This window comes from Cyprinodon variegatus, unplaced genomic scaffold (genome assembly GCF_000732505.1).
Source record: "Cyprinodon variegatus isolate N-32 unplaced genomic scaffold, C_variegatus-1.0 Scaffold630, whole genome shotgun sequence".
In the NCBI taxonomy this organism is placed as follows: domain Eukaryota; kingdom Metazoa; phylum Chordata; class Actinopteri; order Cyprinodontiformes; family Cyprinodontidae; genus Cyprinodon; species Cyprinodon variegatus.
In genome coordinates this window covers 394,944-414,204 of record NW_015151083.1, presented here as the reverse complement: position 1 = coordinate 414,204, position 19,261 = coordinate 394,944, and the positions used below count along the sequence as shown (strand labels likewise).

At 39.4% G+C, this 19,261-nt stretch overlaps 1 protein-coding gene across 1 annotated transcript in view; it reads left to right on the top strand.

The window, feature by feature from the left end:
• Positions 1-19,261, top strand: part of strn (striatin) — a 43,233-nt gene that overhangs the window by 4,363 nt on the left and 19,609 nt on the right. The window contains exons 2-3 of the mRNA XM_015393204.1: positions 12,390-12,493; positions 17,470-17,543. Of these exons, the coding sequence (XP_015248690.1) occupies positions 12,390-12,493; positions 17,470-17,543 (178 nt within the window). The remainder of the gene's footprint in view (positions 1-12,389; positions 12,494-17,469; positions 17,544-19,261) is intronic.

Here is a 19,261-nt window from a genome sequence, read left to right as displayed (position 1 = left end):
ATGTTATTTCTGGTTGCAGGTTTTTTCTAGTACTAAAACTAACCAACCTTGCTGAATATGTTTTATTACATTCTAACCAAGTTATTATAAGTTTTTGCTTTGATAAAAATTCAGTTATTGCTCCGTAGATTGCTTTCAGAAATGAGATCTGTACAGTTATGTATAAAAGCCTAATCCCAGTCAAGTTAACCTACTTAACGGAGAGGGAGAGGTTTACATTTCTGGATGAGATTGACAGACCGTGGGCTCAGCTGAGGAGGGACGCCTCAAATCAAATCTGTTAGCATTTCCTCTGCCCCTTCAGGGGATGAAAGGAGAAAAAACAATAAAAAAGAAAGCTTCCTCTGCAGCTACAGCTCTGCTAACGTCCAATAGAAAGATGTAGCAATCAGACATTTTTGAAGGTTACATTGCTTCTCGTGGTTTTGTAATGCTTTGGATTTTTCTAAGAAATAATTAAAATAATACCTCCTAGCCTCCTCATAATTATTTTTATGAGTAGCAAAGATATTCTCTGAGGAGAGAGGGGTTACTCTAAAATGAGATTTTATTGACAAAAGACAAAATGATGATGAAACTCGCATTTTAAACCACCTTTAGCATCTTATTTTAGCAGCTACTGCAGTTACTTTTACTGTATATCTGTTTTTTTTACATAAGAAATAAAGGAAGCGTCTGATTTGCTGGAAATGTCTTAAAGGCACACTATGCAACATTTTTCAGTTAATTAATGTGTTCCATAACGTTTTGGATGATTAAATGAGTCATTTCAGGTCGAACAAAGGTTTTCTCGGCCGCCCTGGTGGTCTGTAGGGGAAATACCGTACTTGCAATTGCAGGAGCCCTCGGCCCGCACCCACAGGCTCAGAAGTCTCATGCATCGCGAGAGTCGGTCTTGCTTTAACGGCGAGAACTGCTACACGCCCCCAGTGAAAGGCATGGTCGTTGCTAGCGCAGTGGCGATATTTGTGCAGTTATCAAACTCCAAAATTGGAACAAAATAGTCACTTACCGCAGTAGACATGGTGATTCGTTGCGTTCGCCTGTCTGCTAAGCTCAAAACAACTGCGCCTGGCTTGACGGAGAAACCAGGAGAACAGCTTAGCATATTTACGACAGTGCACTTTTACTTTCGTCCTCTGGGGGGAGCCTCACTGGAAAATCAGTACCGGTTGCATAGTATACCTTTAACTCCATAACATTTAAAACTGTTGAATCTTTCTAGATTTCCTAGCTAAAAGCCAGCAGGTATTTATGTTTTGTTTGAGCCTGGATCACATTACACCCCATGAAGGCCACTGATCCAGTGAACCTCATCAGCTCTTTTTGCAGCGGGGAAACCCCTCGCTCTGTGGGGGTATCTCCTTGCTTGAGGTATTAATAATCAGACACCAAGAGAAGGTTGAAGGTGACTCGGAGTGCCTTACTTCTCTCAGCACTGCATCAAGCTGCAGCGTTACTGTTGTAATCGTATTTACCTTTTCCAGATAGGATCAAACCATGCAGAGACTCACACATCTCCATCATTCCTGAGTTGCTACCACGTCCACCCCCCCATGCCGCAGTTTATTTTTGCTCACCTACTGCCTGGTAAAGCTTAAAAAGGCTCTAGTTTCCTCACTAAAAATAGCATGGTGGAAGTACTGGTTTGTCACTATATCCTCATCCTCAGAAAAGGAGATACTTAATCAGATCTAAAATACTCCATAGTGAGTAGTTTTAAAAAAGGGACCATGTTTACTTGTTTGACAGTCCTCTGGGAGCCGTGTTGCTAACTAAAGCATCTTCCTCTGAGCTTTTTGCATCAGAACCGACACCAGAGCCCTTTTTTTTCTCTTCACTGCTGAGATGCCTCTCTGTCAGCTCATTAAAGCCTTTCTCCTTCCTCCATTCACACTTAACAGCCTTCATCTGGTTACGTGGGCGTGCCACAGAGTCGCCTGCCTCCTCCCATTTTACAATAAATGTGAGCCACAATCCGAGGCACTCAGAAACTCAAGCAGCCATCTCCGATTCATTTTATATGTCACGTTTTCTAGCAATGTTTGGAGGAAAACTGTACTTTGCAGTCTTGGATGAGAAGATTCAAAATTGTGAAAAGTTTCTGTGAAGATGCCAATAGTTTGTATTTTATTTTTTAAGATGACTGCTCCACGTCCAGTTTTCAACAAGCTTTTTAAATGCAGCATCAGTTTGGGGATCGATGCATTTCTTGGTATGAAAGAGTTAAGGTTGTGTCAGATTTGATAATACACACTGATGTCTTAATTTAAAGAATAGTAAATTCCTTTATAGTCCCACAATGGGGAAACTATGGTGTTTACAGCAACAAAAAGATTATAGAAAAAATTGTCACACAAATGTGGACCTTAGAAGAGTGCATAAGAATAACATAATAGTAAAGAGTTAAAAGATAGATAAAATATAGTACTGTAAAGTGTTTTAATATAAATATGCAAGGATATCTATGAATATGCTTAGAGTAATCGATATTTAAAATAAGAGGCGACATCAGAGATGTGCAAAATGACAGCAGCATGTTATTACCTGACTAAAGTAGAAACTGCAAAATCAGCATGAAAGTAATCGAGCCAAAGGAGGCTTGACGATCGTCTTTCTCTGAGTATAAATATTTTGGACTATTTTAGAAAAAAATCTTGAATAAAAGCTTGAATAAAACTTAATCAGTCCTGCAGAGAAACAGCCAATGCTGAAGCTTTTTGCCCTGCCTGCACGTTCCTTATGTCTTGCATAATTGTTGTTGTTGTCCTGAACATCCTACATCATGCCTTTACTTGCACTCTCGGTGAGGCACTGCTGTCAGGTTTAAAATGAGCTAAGTTATTTAAAAAAAAAAAGCAATAAAAGCAACTCATGGCTGGATGAGTGGAAATCTGCAGAAAGAAGTCGTTCTGGGCTGTTTCTGGCTTTCTAAGATTGTTTTTCACAGTGTTCTGAGAAGGAATCAACATCCCAGTGAGAGGAGCTCACTTTACCAGCCTGCCTCTCTGAAAGCAATCACTGGTGTAGATCGATTTCCAGCTGTTGAAGGCTTCTCACGCTGTAATCTGGAATAAAGTGACTCAATATTAATGTTTCCAACAAAACCTTTTGTGTAATGAATACAATAATTTACCTTTTTTTTTTCTTTTTTTGTAAAGCAGTTTTTAAAATCTTCAAAGCAGTATCCGGTGTCTCATAATAGCTCCACAGGCTAATAAAGAAAGCTACTGTTCTAGAGAAGGCTAGGGAAGATTGTCCAAAGATGGATTCTTCATTAAATGATGAGCAACCAATTTTCTTCATCAGACCATCAATGGGTGTCTTTCCATTAACCATCCAATTGCTAAGTACCAAAATAAATTCCCTAAATGGAAACCATGCAAATTAAAACAATCGCGGCCTAGCCTCTGTCTCTGTGCTCGACCACGCCCCCCGCGCAGACGTTCTGCAGCCGTTGTTGCGCACTAAATCAGACAGTCGCAAACCCACCCAGACCTCAAGCGGAAGTGTGCAGACAAAAAGCAGCTGTGATTGGTCATTGGTAGATTCCGGCTGTCTGTGTGGTCGTCCTTCTCGATTTGGTGCCGGGGCGCGCCATTTTTAAAAACCAAGGAACAACTACAATGGACAGAAAATCGAGGAGGTTCGGAAGTACAATCTGTCGAATTTCTCGCGAGTTCTCGAATAGGCTCCCTCTTGTGCTTTGGCAGGAAACTGCTGTGCGTCCCTAGAAATTCCAGACTGGCGGTGCAGAAGCATACCAGCAAAACTGGTTCGCGACCAGACCCAAGCGACATTTGATGTGTGCGGTTGCAGAAGTATATAATCTGCCCTTTAAAGTTTTTAATTAAAAGTTGCTTTGATGAAATGCTTTTTTTTTTTTTTTTTTGGTCATATTAGAATTATATTTCAAAGAGGTGCAATGGAAACACTTTTTTTTCCGCATCACACAAGTCACGTGATCTGCAGCCGGAACGTACTGCCATGTAAAAAGATGAAGAAGACCAGAAATAATTGGAGGACGATGGCGACCACTAAAGCCCTGACTCAAATATGGATGTATATCATGCATTTACAGCATTAGCAAAGGTGTTCGCTGTTATTTAAAGAAAGTATAGCAATGGCGGAACTTTGCAGTTTTGAATGTAACTAAATAAACTAATGCTAAAAAAAATAGTGTGGAGGAGTGAAGGTGACGACACAAAGCAGGCAGGTTTAAACAGTTCTTTACTCTACTCCAACTGAGAGCAACTGTACAGAAAACCCATATATATATATATATATATATATACAAATCCGAACAAACATAACTACAACCTCTCCACTGAGTGAGAGTGGAGCCCCCTAGTGGTCCGCCACAAAAGTCGGATTAATTGTCATTAATCAATTATTGAAATAATCGTTAACTAATTTAGTAATCAATTAATCGTTAACTGGAGTATAGAGACTGTAAAACATGCCTTTACATGTAGGTGCCAGATCAACCAACTCTGGAGCTGCAATTATACCAAAATTGTTAAAAAAAAAAAAAATATGAAGAAACATTTTGAATTTAAGATGAAAAAGCTTTTTTTCGTCTGTCAGTATGCTCTATCCAGAACTCCTCAAGTGGATTTTTTTCAGTTTTACCTGGTTTAATTTTGTAAAAAAAAATGTCCTTTTGTTATCCATTTTTAATCGACTGATCGAAAAAATAATCGACAGATTTGATTTGTAAATTAATCATTAGTTGCAGCCCTGAAATAAACCTAGTTTTGATCACAGTTGTTATGGGAAACTGTTAGATAGACCTCTACAGGTGATCTTTCCTCTTATATGGCATTAATTAAGGATTTTTTAGGTGGAATTGGATTAAATGAACCTGAATGTAAAAACCTAACAAGTATGGCATCCAAGCAGTCCTTTGCAGTATTTAACATGTTAAAATAGCAGTGATGATTGATCTTTAATATGTTGTTAGAAAAATAGGTGCAACAGCAATTGACCCATTACCTGTAAGTTTGCATCGTCTGAGCATGGGAGCAGTAAAGAGGGATTTGTTCCTCAGCTGTGGATATTTTTAAGTTACTGGAGAAAAGACCCCAGCACCTCTGTCCTGCCTCGCCTTGTTCTGCAGCGTTTCTCCGTCTGTTGCTACTAGTGTAAAGGCATGTGTGGAATGCACTTGGCTGCTTAACAGGTCGGTCATCGTATTGCTTCGTGTAAAGAGCTGCTAACTGCACTGCAGTTCGTTTGCATTGTAAATATGGGATTTTACACCAACACCCCTCTTTCCTGCTCCCGGTCTGTGGCCAATGGGGCCAGCCTGTGTGACCACTTTGTTTATGTGGAAGTCCCACAGTTGTGAAAGTGTCCACAGTGTTTCTTTTCCAAATGAAGGAAGCAGGGGGTTTTTCAGTTTGCTCTGGATCCGGATTAAATGGACTCATTGTGTCTGAGCAGATTGGTAGATGATCCAGGATATATCTGGTGTTCAAGATGTCCGACTATAAAAGTTGTCTTTTGTTCTGCGTCGTCTTTTTTGTTCAGTAGCATTAAATGTAGAATAAATCACTGCATCTCATTTTTTCTCTTTCCTTTAATCATCCTCTTATTTACTGAAGGTTAATAGAGAAGTTTGTCAAATTAAAAAGCATTGATTAGAATCCACACATAGCTTGTAGTTGATTTTCCACTGTGCATTAAAGCTGTCTCTTCTGCCTCCTCTCCCTCCCTCTGAAAGGCCCAGAGTAGCGCTGGATGGAGGCACCATCTCTCCATCAGACAGACTGAGGGGCCCTTATCCAGCAGGGCTATAATGCAGTCAGTGTGAGGCCGGGAATTAAACGCTTCCTGTGTCTCTTTATGGCCAGAGTTGACTCATTGCATTCTTCCTGGGGTTAATGTTTGATAGAAGCGAGATGCCGAGCCAGGGACTCACAGAGCCGCACTCTTCTTCTCTTATCTCTTGCACGGCAGCACGCCAAGGGGCTCCTGGGGCCAGCGCTTCATGTGGACGAGGAAGTGGATGGTCTGCTTGTTAGGACCATCATTGCAAATGCATTATTATCTAAATTAAAACAACAATCTAGTCTATAAAGTTTTTTTTTTCCAATTTGAAATTAGGCAAACCCTAGTTGACATCACCATCCTCACATATTTTAGTTTATTTTGACTGTAGCAAAGGTTCTCTATGCAAACAATGGCGGAGATAGCTTAGTGCGAGCTTTAGGCTAAGTCGTTTGGTAGCTTTGAAAACGACTTCCTGGATTTCTGATGCTCTATTGCTGAGTTTGAATTCAGGCCAGATTCCTCCGCTGATTACGTCATAGCACGGCGCCGAGGCCTGTTCAGATTGGAAGATTCCTCGTTGTGCGGCCGAAAAAATGCTGCCTCCTTTTTGCGTATTTTAAAGGACAGGTCCGGTGTATCCTACGTAGCCTTGGATATCCCGCGGTTCATTGCGAATCCAAGCAAGCTGGCTGCTCCATGTTCAGAGGAAAAAGGTAATTGACGCGGAACAGTAGTGATTATTGTAAGTGCAGTTTATTATAATACAAGTATTTAAAAAGTTCTGTCGGACTTCTGTCTGTCTCTTTTAAAATGGTTATTGAGTCAGATATGTTGCGGATAATATTTAGTTTATTGAAGGGTTTTATCTGTCCCTATGTAAATAGGTTTGGCTGACATTTAAGGACAGATTCCATGATATCTGCAGTGTAGGGACTATAAATCTGATACTCATGATGACGGTACTGCCGCTGAAGCTCTTCGAAAATGTTATTAGCACCCATAACAGTAGTGAGAAGTTTGGCATTCATTCTTTGCCTGGTTTGAGTGTCAACTGTAAAGTTGCTAGGCGACAGGGCATACCGGCGGTGAAAGCTGGAGAAGACTGGACCTGTTTGAATCCATAGCCAAACTTTTATGGCCTCCTTATTTTCACAGACCTTGAAGGACCCGGTCCAGGTAGACCGTATCTTTGGAGGATGCAGCCTCAAAAATCGAACGCACCCTATGTTTGCCTCAAATGTTTTCATCCATGGGTTCATGATGACGTAGCACACAAGTACAGTGCTCTCCCAGGAGGAGATAAGACTTTCACTGCGCAACCCTGAGTGGAAATACCTCAGTGAAATAGAAAGGAAAACTCCGATTTAATAAGAAGTTGTACTGCAGGATTTAATAGTTTTTGTTTGATTGCCATCCAGCTCCAGCTTAATTTTAATTTCACTCTCACTAGGGCGACGCCCTGGTTAGAGTGACGGCTAAGAATGAGGAAAAACTCTGGTCACGCCTATTTCTTGGTAAAATGACTTAAAACGAGGGCACATAACATTCTGCCACGTGTAGTATAAACTAAAGTGGCAGAAACTTGCTGTGTCAGAAGGTTTGACAGTTCAGATTTGATGTAGAGCTTCTCTATATCAACCTTTGGTGGGACGCTATGTGTACTATTAATGATGGCTGCTATGGTGCAGTATTTTAATTTCCATGCGATCATGCTCCAACTATCTGTTAGTAATATGTTAGACAAGTTGGATCTTGATCTCCACATCTGATCTACTGAGTTTGTGACCGAGATGCTGAAACTCCTTGAGGGTAACATGAAGACAAAATTAGGTGATATTATTGTTGATTTCTTCAAGCCATTATTTGAGGCATAGGAAAATATTTTCATACAGCAAATAGAAAAGTGACCACTTAATGCAAAAAGTATCCAAGTTATGTGGGAGCAAAGTCAGAACATTCAAGACATTTTAGTTTTTTTTAAGTTGGTTAAAATTATTCTGCATTCAGTTCAGAATAGAAAATCAGAATTTGCAGAAGGAAAATAGGAATATATTGATATGCATGCAGTGTGACCCATACTTGGAAACCTTAGGAGCTTGAGGGATTTAATATATTTGAACTGACTTTTTTTTATATTTGAGTTGCATCTCATATAAACCGAGGAAAGCACTGGAAAAACTTTAATAAACATCCTGTTTTGTGTAAGAAACAAAAAAAGGAATAACCCAAGGATTATCATAAAGATCCACTTAGCTGTTATACAGTCCCAGCTACCAGAAGCTGTGCTCCTCTCTGATGGGTGGATTCCAGCGTCTTTAACCAAAGTGAGTTATTTACAGAGACACGCGCTCAAGGTCCAATAAAAACAGTGATTATTTTCCATGAGAACTATTTCCCTATTGCCTTTTTTGGTAAAGCAAAACATCTCTTTTCGCATAATTTCTAACTTCAGGTAAGCTTCTCCTGACTTTGTTTTCCACCTAATAAACCAGTTGAACTACCGTAATATAGTAAACACGATGCCTCTCCCAGTTTTTTCATTCTTTAATTTAAATCCTTTTATAGTTTTCTCAACTCTAAGCCATCCTTGTTGTTGAACCACAGATGTTATATAAGGTTTTTAACGCTGCAGTTTCCAACTACATTAGCATAGATCCAGCTAAGGGTAGATCCTTTTAGACTAGATTGAATCAGCTTCAGACTGTGGCATTGCAGTGGGTGGAGTGCTGAAAACTGCGCTGATCCACCTTTCTATGGAAATGGATGAATTTTTCCTTGCTGTCTCTCAGCATGCGCTCGGTTCCAGTGACATACTCCACTGTTTACCCTGTCAAACCGAGTACCAGCAGTTATGTTCATCCTTGCTGAGCTGAAAGAGTTTGACGGAGGTTGTTTTTAGGGCAGTCCTGTGCAGGCGTTATGAAGATGCCCATATTCATACGAGCCAGACTGAGCTGCCATGACTCATTTCTGCAGGCAGTAACTGCTGTTACTTGTGATTTGCTCTAAAAGACTGACCCAGCCTACTCAAGCTTGCACCTTCTGTATTATAAAGCAGTGAAGGAAATGACTCTGTTTATTCTCTCTCTGGAGACAAAGTTTGATATTTGTTTTGACATTACACTGAGGTCTGGCTAATTGTGCTCGTTGGTGATGGATTTTAAAGGAGTGATTTAAGAGGGAGTGAAGAAGTGGAACAGCTTGCTTCTCCTCTTTGTTCTTTGGCAGCTTTTTGGCCTGATAATGCCTGATGATTTTTGTCTGTTGAATGATGCTTTTGTTCCTCCAATAGTAGTCATAGACTTTAAGAATTTTCATATTTTTTCACTTTATGACCTCAAACCTTAACCATCTTAATTGTACAGCATAGCAAAGTCCATGCATAAATGTGAGATGGCAATTTCTTTTTTTTTTTTAAATCTTAATTTGCAAATAAAAATCTCTTCCCTGAGTCAAAGCTGTGTTGAAGCATCCTTCTCTCCAGTAACATCCCTTGACATGTTAAGGTTTGTCTTTAGCAGCTTTGCTCATCTGATAACCAGCTCATCTATAGACCAGTATAGATGTATAGCAGGCTAAAAAAGAACCTAAACGAACCCATTCATCTTGTTTATTTTTCATATTTGCTAAGCCAAAACAAGGCTTTGTTTCTGGTTCACTCTATAAGGCCTTGAACTCAACAATATTTTTGACGTTTTGAATTGAAAAGGCTACCTGGGTGGGAAGCGAGACATCTTCAAACATGGAAACCAGTGGATGTTTTTTTTTTTCTACTTTTTTGGAAAGACTATGACCTGGATGACAGAGGATCTTCACCAGCATACGTCATCTGATGATGGAAATGTCCCATTCCGTTCTGCTGAGTAGCTCTAGTTAACCCCAGTTAGATTGGGAGCATGTGCAAAGTTCTACCACAGTCTTAAATGAACTGAAGTCTTGATTTAAAATAGACCATTCTAACATCTGAACTAGCTGTGATCCTGCTGTCCAGCTGTGATGTTTTCTCCAACTCTGCTGATAAAAATGAGCTCAGTACTTTCTCAGCATGCTATCACGTTCTGCAGAAGCCCTGCTAATGAGGCATTGATTTGATTCAGCTGCAGAGAAATGGCTGAAACCGGTCCTTAAGGATTGACTTTGAGCACTCCTGAGCTAAACTATTAGAGCATTACTGTAGCTCTGGCTGTCTGTTTTTTTTTTGTTTTTTTTCCCTGGTTCCATCTCTGCATCTAGTGTTCTGCAGCCTCTAACAGGTTTTTTCTTTAGTGTTGCCCTATTTTAGCACCCAGCCTTCTATCAAATCCTGTGAAAGGAAAGAATCTCCACAGCATAATACTAACACCACCACCATTATTTCTGAGGTGATGTTTAGTTTAGTTTTTTTTACACCAGTAGCATGAAGACCTGGCTAAAGTATTTCGCAGCTTTGAGTTTACTTCAAGGTGTTTGCAAACATTAGATGCATTTTTTCTCAAGGACAAAAAAAACAAAACACCTATCTTCTCTGAAGACCGGATTAGAATTAGACTTAGACAGATTTATTTTGTCATTTGGTATACACAAGTGGAAACAAAAAGAAATTTCGTTAAGAACAGCTCTCTAAATTATAAATTTTTTTAAAGTGAAGCCTTGATAAGGTAAGCAGCAGCAGTTGTTGTTGAGCTGCTACTACTGCCTCCAGCTCCTGAAGCACTCGCTTCTCCTGGCTCAAGGGAGGAAGAGGAAGATGATGACGATGCTGTAAGGGTGGTAGCCCCCTGGGTTGAAGAGGCTGACATGGCTGAAGCAGCAGTGGTTCCATCGGCAGGTTTAGCAGCGACAGACGATGCTGGAGAAGGTGTGGAAGCCGAAGGGAGCCGGGCGGAGCTGGCTGGGGATGTTTCATCATTTGAAAGAGAAGCATCTAGAGCACTTTCCTCATTTTCACCTGCAGAGGGCTCTGCTTCCCCTCTAGATGTCGAAGATTGCCTGGGAACTGTCTCAGAGGAGCCTCCATTCACACAGAGACCCCGTCAGAATGATGGCGCAGCAGTTCCAGTCGGAAATTATCCATATGTTTTCCAACGAGCGGACGTTGGGGATCTCTCTCTTTAGCTTCGCAATTAGCCCCTCTCTGCAGCCTCCATTTCTCCATCTCGTGCTTCTCTTCCTTCGTCCGTTATTTTCCGCTGTTGTTTTGTTGACATCCGTCCATAGCCCTCCGCAGCTTTTTAAAACGGTCAAAAATGTCAGTATTTAAATCATTTTGTGACCGGAGCTCCAGCAGGTGTCGGCGATTATAGATCTGATGTCTAGTTTGTATCGTTTTAAGTGGCATATTTTGTGAAATTGTCTAGAGGAGCTGCTCTTGGCCGCTGCCTTAGATTACCGCCATGGTAAGTAGCAACTGATGGCTGTCTTAAGTCCTGCCACCAGAGCTGTGGACCTCAGCAGCTCCTCCAGTTACCATGGACCCCTTTGCTGCTTTGATTAAGGCTCCCCAAACTCAGTCGGCTAGTTTATTGGGACAGCCACACCTTGGTTGGATTGCAGTAGGGGCATATTCTTCTGGAGTGACCAGTTATTCAAAGCTTGGTCCATTGTTTTAAGACCTACCACTTCTTCAACCTCCATATTTGCCCCATCTGCTGTTCAGTACTAAAGTGAGAGCTAGCAGTTAAAATTAGCTGCTTGGTGTTTTTTGTCCAAAAGAATCAGCATAAAGTTGGATTATAGGTAAAATACAGTGAGGCTTAGGGGTTGTAACGTGACAAAATACAGTATTTTTGCAAAAAACTGCATCGATTCAGGCAACTTTCTTTTGACACATGCATCAAATGATGCTAGGAAGTAGGAAAAGATCATTGTAACTTAGATGCATATGAGGATATTTTCTGTTTGCAGCCATGAAAACCTTAGAACTGCTATAGCTTGTGCAAAGTGCTCCCCCCCCCATGCTTAAAGGTGTCAGTGTGTGTGGTACCCAGCAACTTATTAATGCTGTGAGGACGTGATCTGGGATGTGTAGACATGTGTGCATAGTGGATCCTAATAGCTGTGGCCTCTTTGGTAGCCCCCCCCCCNATATCGGTTATCGGCTACATGAGTTTTAAAATATCGGCATATCGGATATCGGCCAAAATCCCAATATCGTGCATCCCTAAAATAATGTTTTATTTTTTTTCCTGTTTGCAGCCATGAAAACCTTAAAACTGCTTCAGCTTGTGCAAAGTGCTCCCCCCCCCATGCTTAAAGGTGTCAGTGTGTGTGGTACCCAGCAATGTAATGTCATGTAATGTTGACTCAGACTGACAGCTGCTGCCTGTTACTGAAGAGAGGCCGCGGTGTGAGGAGGGAGAGGGACGACCGGTGTGTGGGAGAGTGTGAGGAGGGTGGATTTAAATAGAATAGTACTGTTGGGCTTTTTATTTTCCCATCATGCCACACTTTTTTTTTTTCTTAATCTTAAACCATGCTATTTCAATCTTGACATAAGAGGGTGTATTCAAATGTTCCCTGATGAAGGTTTCCTTTGTAATAAAAGCTTTGTGTGGAAACGTTGCTTCTATTATTAGGAAATATCCAGATGAAATGTTTTAGTGTTTTATTTTAAGCTGTTATTTTGTGGTTTTCAGGCCCAGATCGCCTTCCTGCAGGGGGAGAGGAAAGGCCAGGAGAACTTAAAGAAGGACCTCGTCCGGAGGATTAAAATGCTGGAGTACGCGCTGAAGCAAGAAAGGTGAGCGCCTCGGGTCGTCCAAGAACCATTGAGTATCTGAGCTGGTCTGCTTCAGCTGCGGTGTTTAAATAACTTGCTGTCTCAAATAAATCTGTAAGGGGATGCCAGGTCGTTGGTCAACGAATCAGCTTCCCTATGACCTGAGACCATAACTCTTAGTCCATCCTTACTAGAGTAAGGATATATTTCTGACTTAAGGTATTTCATCCTTTCCTGTTCCTTCCTGCTCTGTGTAGCTGCTGTTATTTCCTCATTGGACAGCTACAACTTTTAATTCAAAATTGCTCATTAAACAATCACTTTTTTTTTTGTTTCTATTCAATAAATGGGTCTAAGCAGAGTTTTCCTTTTTATATTTTAATAACAACCCAACCGTTTTTTAATTTAGTTTAATTAAAATTGAATTACCGAGTAGGCAACAAGAAAAACCTGGAATGAAACATTATTAGAGGTCAGATTTCTGAAAGTGTTTCAATTATCCATCAGCCTGGCATCAAGTCAGCTAACAATAATCCACTAATGTTAATTAACCTTTAGCAGGTTAAATATTTAGCATTTTAATAAATGCATTAATGTGAAAAAAAAAAAAAACACTTTTTGAATTGGTTAACTTGTGTACAAAAAAAGGTATTTGATGCGCATTAGAAAAAATAATCCACTGGTCTTTGTTTTCCAAGTTGAAGACGTTTCGCTTCCCATCCAACTTTAATTCAAAAAATTGTGATTATTTTTTATTTTATTTAAAAAGCTTCATGGATGGTAAGCGAAATGTCTTCAACTTGGAAAACATAGTCCAGTGGATTGTTTTTTTTAAAACTTTTTTGGACTGACTATGACCTGAATGACTGAGAATCTCCACCAGCACATTATTTGATGTTTTTTGTTAGATTTTTAGTTAAATCAAGTTGCCTGCATGAGTATATGCAGCAATAGCTAAACAACAGATATCCTATTTATACTACGCCGAACAACATTGGCTTAAAACGTCATCTCTGACTGTCCGTTCCTTTGCTTTCCTTTTTCCCCAACAGCAGATTTATTCCGCCTTAAAAGCAACACAGATTTGTCGGAGCCTTCTTTAAGGCTGAAACAATTAATCAAATTAATTGATTATTGAAATAATCTTCAAGTAATTTATTAATCAATTAATCGTTAACTATATATAAACATTTCCATTTAAGATAAAAAAAAAAAAATAATAATAAAATTGTCTGTCAATTTTCTCTACCCAGAACATTTTGCATTTAATTTTTCTTCTGTCATTATGCTCAATCCAGAGCTAGTGATAGTGGAAAAGTTTCACCTGGTTTAATTTCATAATCTGATTATTAATTGATGAAATAAAAAAATAATCAACAGATTAATTGATTTTCAAAAGAATTGTTAGTTACAGGCCTGGCCTTCTTCATTCAGCTGGCAGGCAGTGTGCAGAAACAATTTTTTTTCTCAATAACTAAAAAATATTTTAAGTGGCATTACAGCAAATAATTCATATCCTGGTATTTTTACATGTATAAATCTGAAATTTCACTTTTTTTTCACTGCTCAGATAACCTCCTTAAGGTTAGAAGGCCTCTGTGCCATCACCCTTATCTTTAGCTCTTTCCATATACCCCATTTACACTAGCCTTGAAAAACCGATCCATGCCAAGACCGGTCCGAGCTCGAATCAGTTAACCAGGCCAAGCTCGGTTCTGACGACCGCATACACATCACGCTATCTCGGTTCCTCGACTGCTCGCCTCCTAGTGACGATCTGCGGTATTACAGCCAGTATTAAAGGAGGGAATCAAGCAAATCAAAATGGCGGCGCCCGTCACATATAGAAAGTTATGCTTGATTATTATAGCTGTACTTCGGTGTTATTATTTAAAATCTTGCGTGGAGAAGATTTCGATTGTTGTTTATAGTTAAAAAGAAGAAGTTGTTCTTCTTCTGTTTCCGGAGGGGCATTACCGCCAACTACTGGAATGGAGTGTGAATCGCGATGTGCAGCCAGGCGGAGATGAGGTGTTCTGCTCATGCACTCTTGTTATCAGAGAACCGAGCCAGGGAAAAACCGAGCCGAGCCCACCTCTGGAACTAGTCTGCAGTTAGCTCGGTTCGGTTGTGTCTAGCTCAGTTCAGTTCAGTTTGCTTTGCATTTACACACGATAAGTTATCTGAGTTACTGAGCTCGGACCGGTCTCTGCACGGTTTTTCAAGGGTAGTGTAAATGGGGTGATAGATACTAAGATTGAGGCTGAATCTCTCCCAGGGGTGTGACTTATTTTGGGTTCAACTATACCTGGTGGTTTGTTCATTTATTATGTTTTACAGACACGGTGAAGTGCAGGTTCTACAAGCTGATTTATTTACAAAGTTACAAGACAGCCAGTCAGAATGATCTCTCCGACACACCCGACAGAAAGTCAACAACCCAAATGAGACATGAAAGGTTTCTGGGGGGGGGGCTTCCCCAGATGATCCACGTGTCAGGCAGCAGCTGACTTCATGTTCAGCTCCTCACTTGTTATTATTTACATAATTCAGGCTGAGTTCATTCGTCACGCCTTTTCTTGTGAATAGGTGTGAACTAAGGCCGGGTTTTTCTTCTCAGGACAGCCACTCCCTGGCTGATCAGCCCCACAGGATGTTCTCAACTTGTTTGTGGTTGATGTTAAAGGACTGATCCTGTAAATGACATCCATCGGGAGGAATTCTGCGAATGCAGACGGTTCTGACGCAGGCCCTAGTCAGTTGTGTAAGATAAGGCAGCGTCGTACTCCACACTAGGAGTAGGGAGTAAATCACACTCCTTGCTTCGGGTGTTTTTCAGGAACTTGCAGCAGGGAGATTAAGTGAATAAAAGCCTTAACACAGCTGTGTCAGCGCAGTTTTAAAATGGCTTTTTCGTGCCTCGTCATCCCCCTCCCCTCCAGCTCCAGCATTAGTTAATGTTTCTCCGTGAGGAACATCGTCATGGGTTGTTCATCCTCTGACTGTTAACAGCCTATTTTTATCTACTTTGCCTCAGTGAGATCACTGCAGGCCATCCCTCAGGAGGAACCCTTAACCCAGAAATACTACCATGTCTCCTGGTTGCTAGGGAACAGGTCACATCTCTGAGGGTGTCTTGAAAGCAATTTCAGAGATGTGGTGTCTCTGAATGTGGCATGTGCCCTGTTTGAAATGAATTTCATTTTAATGGGGTCACCTCCTCTAGTGCTGGACGGAGGGCAGCTAAGCTGAAATTTTGTTTCCTCTTTATTGTCTGCCGACCTCAGCTGGGGAAACGTTACACATCCTGATGATAATATGATATAGTTTAGTTTGTCAAGCTGCATCATAGTCACGGGAATTATATTAGAAAATATGTTTGGTACAGTAATTCACCCATTTAAAATATATTGGATGTCAAAATGCTTAAAATCAACATTTTGGGATTTTTTAACTTGTTTTAAGAAAAATTATTATGCAGTAGGGCTGGGTATTTTCGCCAAAGTCCTGAATCGATTCGATTTTGATTCATGCAGTTCTAAATCTATCAATTTCGCTTTGATCTGTTTTTACAACAATGATGGGAATTTAACTGCGTTTCAAAACACTCATGTATTTTATTTTTTCCTGTCATATTAAACACAAAGTGAAAACTTGTAAATCAGTTTAAACTTGAGATGTGAACAAAACTGTCTCAAAAGTGCAAACTTGTTTGTGAAAAGGGAAAAAGTGAAGCCCCCATTTGTTAATGTCTTCAGTCAACCTATCGGCTATATTTGCAGCTGTCTGGCTTTCTTGCTCATTTGAATATGAACATCACTCACGTCACTATAAAACTAATCGATCTCATTCCCTACACATGGATTTTGCAAAAATGTAAAGGAATCGATTCAAAATCCATTAAATCGTTTTTTTTTACCCAGCCCTATTATTCAGTATGTGTTTTATGTAACAAAACTGAATGCAGATGAATGTTTGTATTTTACAGATTTGTATTACCTGTCCCTCTGTTTAAAAGTTCTGACAATCCGTCTCTTAATTCATCCATTTCCTTCTAACTTTTCCACCCTTTGAGATGGAGATTTATCTCTGACACCTTGGAAAACAAACACCCACACATAAAAATATATGAGCATATTTACTATATATAGACAAAAGTTTTTCATCTAAAATGAAATCTTAAATTTGACTGTATGATCTGGTTTAATTGTAAAGTGCCTTGTGATGACAGGTGTTGGGAATTGGCGCTATATAAATAAACTGAATTGAATTAAATGCTGAAGGTAAAGATATTTTTGTACAAAATTGGGATTGTTCTTTCAGCAACTTGGATATTTTACTCTGTATAACCAGTTAACAATTATTTGATGACTAAGTTAACTGCAGATTATTTTAATAATCAGTTTATCAAAATCAATCAAATTTTTTTTTGTATGCCTTTATCACACACGCATAATAAATCACAGTTAAAACATTTCAACTTTTCATTTTTGTATATTCATATGGAAAATTTAATTAAAAAAAAAATTAAAAAAACATTTCAACTTGATAATCCATCCATGCATTCAGTTTTGAAAACGTTATTTTGATTTCCTGATCTTTAAAAGCTGCAGTAAATTTTTGATGGACCTTTTTATATGTCTGCTTTAAAAACGGGATTACTGTGAAAACTGTTAATGTAAAAAAAAAGGTGTTAAAATCCTGGATTATTAATCATATTTTCTTTTAAATGATGTGCATTTTTGGCTTTCTGTAGGAGTTAAAACGAAATCACTGAAATGATTTTAACACAGGGGCATTTTTACTATATAATTTACAAAATGTATTTTATTAAGATGCTTTAGTCTAATAAGAATAAATCCTCTTCCAACCCAGAGACGTTCTATGTGGGATGAGGTTATGCAGACATCATTTGTAAAAAGTTTTAAGTGTCCTTTGAGGTGGTTTCCTATTTTTGGCTTTTTTTAAACTTCTACTTGTTCCTTTTTTTCTTTCAGGGCAAAATACCACAAGTTGAAATACGGGACAGAGCTAAATCAGGGCGACATGAAACCTCCAAGCTACGACTCTGGTAAGTTCTGCAAAAGTTTCCCTCACCTCTAAATCCCTGTGGTTGCTGAGCTCACACATACCTCAGATGACAGCACTGGGACACAAGTAGAAGGCTGCATTCATGTTGGTTCTTGTTTCTCTCAGCTCGTTGCTTCACAGCGTCCCTAACCTTGGAATTATGAAAGAGCAATTGTTGCAGATGCAGGAGACATCATGACAGATTGCAAAAGATTTGCTCACTTAAATTGAACAGTTGTTACTCATTGCAGGTGTTTTGAATAGAAATCAGCTCATCTCAAGTAAAATAATAAAGCTTTATGGCTACATAAGAAAGAGGAAAAACTTTGCAGGTTTTATAGTTATCGGATAGTGAATGGTTAGGGCGATTTTAGGACACATTCTAAACAAAAACAGGCTGTTTATAACTGGTTGGATCAGTGGTGGCTATAAGTCTAACAGCTGATGGGAGGAAGGATCAGCGATGACGCTGTTTGGTGCATTCAGGATGCCACTGAAGGAGCTCTGCAGCAGCCTTTTAAGTAGTTATTGTTGTTTTGTTTTTTCCTCACTTTAAAGTGTAAAACTGTTTAGTTATATATTGTTCAGAATTATGTAAAAGCAAAATCTAAAACAGTCCAGTTGATATATGTGTTTGATATTCTTTAATCCACTGAGCTGTCTGCAATTTTCTTATGTTTATGAGAAGGAAGAGAAAAATAGCTTCAGTACAAGTGTTGCTTTGATGATTATTTTGAGTTTTGGTATATTTTTAGATCACAAAATAATTTAAGGTTCACTATAATTTAGGGAAACAGTGAGGTAAATGTCTATTTGATTATAAACAAACGTTAAGAGTGAGCCGTGGTATATTTTTAGTTGCTTAACAATGAGGACGCTATCCGCACATCAGCTGCTTCCTATTATTTCATCCTCCTCATGTTGAAGTGTTCTGCAGTCATCGAAGTCGGAAAGTGATTTTTGCTCTTCCCTCATCTCTATTCATGAGGACCGTTCAAAGCACGGCACCCTTGAAGTGTTGATGATTTGGAGAAGGTGAAGAGGGAGAGGTGTTAGATGAAAGGGGTGAAGAGGGAGAGGGAGAGGGTGAGGGGAGCTGGGAGGCGTTACTGGTTTGATGGCAACCCATCACCCCTCTGTTCATTCGGATCCAGTTTTTGGGGCATCTTCCTCTTGGCTCTGCCACACCCTCTCCTTTGACACTCATCTGCTCTGTGCTGCCTTGCTGCATTTACATCCATATAATATGAACCCTTTATATCATTACAAATATCAGAAATTAACTTTATAGGGATTTAATGTGATAAAACAACAAAATTGTGCATTTTGAAAGATAAAGGATTTGATCCATAAAGGTGTAGAAACAAAACCAAAACCATTGGACTTTGTTTCTTTCTATTAAAGATGTTTTGTTCTTTTAGTTTAGAGCTGGTAGAGAAGCTCCGAGCTCTAAGCTGTTGGAAGATCTGCAGATGAGAATTAAAAATCTAATTGTTTTAATTTAGTTTTTTTTTGTGTGTGTGTGTGTGTATTCTACACAGTTTTATCTATCGCTTAAAGGAAATCCAAATCGCCTTCAAAAAGAGACCTTATCTGCTTGTAATTAAAACATTTTTTTAATAAAAATTGCTTTTCTTTGAAGCTATAAGTTCTGTTGGAGAACAGTAATGGACAAAAGGGCTTCATGATGATGAAGAAACACACAATAAGTCAGGGATA